This window comes from Salvelinus namaycush, chromosome 4, assembly GCF_016432855.1.
Source record: "Salvelinus namaycush isolate Seneca chromosome 4, SaNama_1.0, whole genome shotgun sequence".
Taxonomy (NCBI): domain Eukaryota; kingdom Metazoa; phylum Chordata; class Actinopteri; order Salmoniformes; family Salmonidae; genus Salvelinus; species Salvelinus namaycush.
The window spans coordinates 10,448,441-10,454,440 of record NC_052310.1 but is presented as its reverse complement, the minus strand read 5'-3'; the positions used below and the strand labels follow the sequence as shown (position 1 = coordinate 10,454,440).

General features: G+C 42.6%; 1 protein-coding gene across 1 annotated transcript in view; it reads right to left on the bottom strand.

Annotated features, from left to right (window-relative positions):
• The window catches only part of LOC120045436 (voltage-dependent T-type calcium channel subunit alpha-1G-like), a 121,592-nt gene that overhangs the window by 53,129 nt on the left and 62,463 nt on the right, over positions 1-6,000 (bottom strand). Inside the window, exon 5 of the mRNA XM_038990318.1 lies at positions 480-774. Within this exon, the coding sequence (XP_038846246.1) occupies positions 480-774 (295 nt within the window). The remainder of the gene's footprint in view (positions 1-479; positions 775-6,000) is intronic.

Below are 6,000 nucleotides of genomic sequence, written 5' to 3'. Positions count from 1 at the left end.
CGTCATTGAACATAAGAATTTGTTACTGAAGGTAACTGACTTGTCTAGTTAAATAAAGTTTAAATTAAAAAATACACCCTGGGCAGGGCAACAGTTATATGAAAGTGGGATCAGTCAAGTGGTCAACTGTTTCGGCGTTTCGGCGTAAAAACTAAAACGAAGACAGAGATAAAAACACATTTTACGACGAAGCTTCAAAGGGTACGTTTAAAGAAGATCTAGAGTAAAATCAATTTCCAAAGATCTGCTGTCTCTAACCTCGGTGCCAAATATTAAAGTACCAACGTAATGCCATCTTCCTGAGACCCTTCTGAAGTACTGCCAGCCTGGACCTTTAAATGCTTTCGTTTTAAACGGGTCAACACGATTGACTCTGCTTTGTGGAGTGCCTGTGTGGTTCGGTGAATACCATCACATATACTACATATACACGTACATGCAAATCTATATGTACACCCACGCCCATGTCATTCCCTCACCTGAAAGATGGCGATCCAGGCGTAGCAGATGTTATCAAAGTTGATGGCTCCTTTGAAGGGGTTGACGTGTCCCGCGGAGCAGTTACTATAGTACTGGTACCAGTTGATACAGGTGGTGTTGTCTGTGCTGTTGTAGGACTTCATGTTCACCTGGCACTGGAGACCTCCCTCCTCATACAGGGTGGGCACAGAGGAACACAGACGCATGCCGTTCTCCCTGGGCATGGAGCAGATGAAGGGACTCTCGTCATCCTTCTCTGTGTGGTAGTAGGTCTCTAGTTCAATGGACAGAGGACTGCAGGAGAGAGGCAACGACAGTATAGTTAGTGTACTGTGATAGTAGTTATAGGAATAGAGCAGATGAAGGGTCAGGAGAGAGAGAAGAAGAGATGTGGTCGTTGTAGTATCAACCATCTAGATCACGCCTGGGTAAAGGCCGGCCCGGGGGCCGTACGCGGCCCGCGACCTGATTCAATACGGCCCGCAGAACCATGCTCAGATCACATAAAGAATTTGCAATAGTAAAGTTTTGAAAAACATGTTTCTTTTTCAAATTAAAAGCCCAATGAATACTTGCCTTTGTGTAATGATTTAACTCCCACAGCTTGTGGGACAATCATTTTGAAGGCACGTATAAATAACAGCTGCACGAGGACAGACAGTGACTGACAGGCTGACACATACGTCGCAGTTACAAATAGTAGCTAGCTAGAAATTGCGCATAAATTAGTTTTTTTAAGATTTCAAAGAAAAGGAAAGTAGACAATGAATGTAGTGTCACGACTTCCGCCGAAGTCGTCCCTTCTCCTGGTTCGAGTGGTGTTCGGCGGTCGACGTCACCGGTTTTGTCTGTATTACACACACCTGGTTTCAATTCCCTTATCATGTTCCTTATTTAACCCTGTGGCATACATTTCTGTTCTGTCCGTGATTGTTGGTGTCTTTAGTGGTTGTTGTATGTGCTAGTGTGTATGTATGTTCCTATTTGGAATTTTGCTTGAATTTCTGAGTAAACTCCGTTGTGTTGCTCAAAATCCTGTGTCCTGCGCCTGACTCCGCTACATCTCTGCACCCAATCGCTGACATGTAGGGTGTTTTGGGGCCTTTATGCACATCAGATGTACAGCCTTGTCAAAGCCTTCAAGGTAAAATTACTCCTCCTGACCTGCCAACCATCATCGGATGGGGCCACAGTGTCTCCTGACCCCTCCTGTCTCAGCCTCCAGTATTTATGCTGCAGTAGTTTATGTGTCGGGGGGCTAGGGTCAGTTTGTTATATCTGGAGTACTTCTCCTGTCTTATCCGGTGTCCTGTGTGAATTGAAGTATGCTCTCTCTAATTCTCTCTTTCTTTCTCTCTTTCTTTCTCTCTCTCGGAGGACCTGAGCCCTAGGACCATGCCTCAGGACTACCTGGCATGATGACTCCTTGCTGTTCCCAGTCCACCTGGCCGTGCTGCTGCTCCAGTTTCAACTGTTCTGCCTGCGGCTATGGAACCCTGACCTGTTCACCGGACTTGCTACCTGTCCCAGACCTGCTGGTTTCAACTCTCTAGAGACAGCAGGAGCGGTAGAGATACTCTTAATGATCGGCTATGAAAAGCCAACTGACATTTACTCCTGAGGTGCTGACTTGCTGCATCCTCGACAACTACTGTGATTATTATTATTTGACCATGCTGGTCATTTATGAACATTTGAACATCTTGGCCATGTTCTGTTATAATCTCCACCCGGCACAGCCAGAAGAGGACTGGCCACCCCTCATAGCCTGGTTCCTCTCTAGGTTTCTTCCTAGGTTTTGGCCTTTCTAGGGAGTTTTTTCTAGCCACTGTGCTTCTACATCTGCATTGCTTGCTGTTTGGGGTTTTAGGCTGGGTTTCTGTACAGCACTTTGAGATATCAGCTGATGTAAGAAGGGCTATATAAATACATTTGATTTGATTTGAAGTAGAAATAGAAGCCAACAATCTCACCCACCTTCCGACACTACTAGTCTGTTCCCTATCATGTCAACAGTGAAGAGGCAACTCCGGGATGCTGGCCTTCTAGGCAGAGTTGCCAAGAAAAAGCCATATTTCAGATTGGCCAATTAAAATAAACGATTAAGATGGGCAAAAGAACACAGACACTGGACAGAGGAAGATTGGAAAAAGTGCTATGGACAGACAAATCTGAGTTTGAGGTGTTCGGATCACAAAGAACAACATTCGTGAGACCCAGAAAAAATGAAAAGATGCTGGAGGAGTGCTTGACGCCATCTGTCAAGCATGGTGGAGGCAATGTGATGGTCTGGGTGTGCTTAGGTGGTGGTAAAGTGGGAGATTTGTACAGGGTAAAAGGGATCTTGAAGAAGGAAGGCTGTCACTCCATTTTGCAACGCCATGCCATACCCTGTGGACGGCACTTAATTAGAGCCAATTTCCTTCTACAACATGACAATGACCCAAAGCATAGCTCCAAACTATGCAATAACTATTTAGGGAAGAAGCAGTCAGCTGGTGTTCTGTCTATAATGGAGTGGCCAGCACAGTCACCGGATCTCAACCCTATTGAGCTGTTGTGGGAGCAGCTTGACCGTATGGTACGTAAAGAAGTGCCCATCGAGCCAATCAAACTTGTGGGAGGTGATTCAGGAAGCATGGGGTGAAATCTCTTCAGATTACCTCAACAAATTGACAACTAGAATGCCAAAGGTCTGCAAGGCTGTAATTGCTGCAAATTGAGGATTCTTTGACAAAAGCAAAGTTTGAAGGACACAATTATTATTTCAATTTAAAAAAATCATTATTTATAACCTTGTCAACGTTTTGACTATATTTCCTATTCATTTTGCAACTCATTTCATGTATATTTTCATGGAAAACAAGGACATTTCTAAGTGACCCCAAACTTTGAACGGTAGTGTACCTGTCAACACAGTCAATCACATGATGTTAAATCCTGCAATATGATTACCCTGTTCTAGATTATAAAGTTTCAGTCACTGTTCCCTCTGTGTGTGTGTGTGTGTGTGTGTGTGTGTGTGTGTGTGTGTGTGTGTGTGTGTGTGTGTGTGTGTGTGTGTGTGTGTGTGTGTGTGTGTGTGTGTGTGTGTGTGTGTGTGTATGTGTGTGTGTGTGTGTGTGTGTGTGTGCGTGTGTATATATATGTGTGTGTACCGTGTGTGTCCTGTGTGTGTGTGTATGTGTGTTTCCTGTGTGTGTCTGTGTGTGTGTGTGTGTGTGTGTGTGTGTGTGTGTGTGTGTGTGTGTGTGTGTGTGTGTGTGTGTGTGTGTGTGTGTGTGTGTGTGTGTGTGTGTGTGTGTGTGTGTATTTCGCTGAATTAGCGACACAAGTGTCTTTAAGTGGCCAAATCCTCCCTCTAGTCCTGCTGGTATATATGCATTTGCTAACACACATATTTATTTATTTAAACTATTTAAGCTATTTCACACTTTAGGATGGCGTTACGCAACAGTCTCTACTGGCGAGTCAATCTGTCTTGGAGGGGATTTAATCGTTGTGTCCACCATGGAGTTTAGTGGTGTGCAGTTATCTGAATAATTCATCAGCTAAACTGGGATAATTAAAGTTATAATAATTAAAGATATCTTTCCATTACATATCCTCACTGTTGAAATCTGTTTCTATGGCTTTATCTACTATTATGAAATCCAAAATGATGGAATTTACCATTTGAAGAAAACCTGAAACGTTTTGTCAAAATAGATTAGAAAGAAACGACCTCACAAAGCCATAATTTAGAAAAAACTTTAGTTCCTTACGAGAAAATGTCGTAAATCATATGAGTACAACCATAGTGGAGATGTCATACAACGTGTATTTCTCAAAGGGCCCTCTGTGGTCTATAAACGTAGGGGCTGTAAGGGTCTTTCTCTAATCTCACTTGTGGTCCTCTCTTTCCCATGTATCACCGTGATGAGGCTCTATATCCTCCTGGTTACTATTTATAATACAGGATGATGGCCAGTATGACTGACTGTACTATATGTCAAACTTTCCCTTTCAACCTCCCACCTTCTGGAATCAAAACTTTTCCTAGCAACATCCCACCTTCTGGATACCAAACTTTCCCTATCAACATGTCACGTTTTCGAAACCAAACGTTCCCTAAGAAAAAATCATACATTCTTGAAACCAAACTTTCCCTATCAACATCCCACATTCTTAAATCAAAATTTTCCCTATCAACATCCCATGTTCTGGAATCAAAACTTTCCCTATTATTAACATCTCACGTTTTTGAAACCAAGCATTTCTCATCAACAGCCCACCCACAGGTTAAGTAACAGTGGCTCATTTACTGTAGAAAATAAACTCACCTAATTGGCCTCAGACCTCATTAGCATCTAACCAAACCGATTATATCTACCTAAGAACACATTAGCATCTAACCAAACCCATTATATATACCTCAGACCTCATTAGCATCTAACCAACCCCATTAAATATACATCAGACCTCATTAGCATCTAACCAACCCCATTATATATACCTCAGACCTCATTAGCATCTAACCAAACCCATTATATCTACCTCAAAACACATTAGCCTCTAACCAACCCCATTATATATACCTCAGACCTCATTAGCATCTAACCAAACCCATTATATCTATATCTTTTCTTAACCCCAAAACCTCTGGCCCCACTATCCTCACGCCTCCTCTCCTCACCCAAAACCTCCGCACCCCTAAAACTTTGTTTTATAATTAAATATTTTACAATTTTATATGTCAAATGTGCTGAATACAATGGGTATAGATTTAACTGTGAAATTCTTTCTTACGAGCCCTTGCCAACGAAACACAAAAGGAAAAAAAAACACAAGAATAGAGTTTTATACAGGAAGTACCAGTACCAGATCAATGTGGAGTTATATACAGGAAGTACCAGTACCAGATCAATGTGGAGTTATATACAGGGAGTACCAGTACCAGATCAATGTGGAGTTATATACAGGGAGTACCAGTACCAGATCAATGTGGAGCTATATACAGGGAGTATCAGTACCAGATCAATGTGGAGTTATATACAGGGAGTACCAGATCAATGTGGAGCTTCATACAGGGAGTATCAGTACCAGATCATACAGGGAGTATCAGTACCAGATCATACAGGGAGTACCAGTACCAGATCATACAGGGAGTATCAGTACCAGATCATACAGGGAGTACCAGTACCAGATCAATGTGCAGCTATGTACAGGGAGTACCAGATCAATGTGGAGTTATATACAGGGAGTACCAGTACCAGATCAATGTGGAGCTATATACAGGGAGTACCAGATCAATGTGGAGCTATATACAGGGAGTATCAGTACCAGATCAATGTGGAGTTATATACAGGGAGTACCAGTACCAGATCAATGTGGAGTTATATACAGGGAGTACCAGTACCAGATCAATGTGGAGCTATATACAGGGAGTACCAGTACCAGATCAATGTGGAGTTTTATACAGGGAGTACCAGTACCAGATCAATGTGGAGTTATATACAGGGAGTATCAGTACCAGATCAA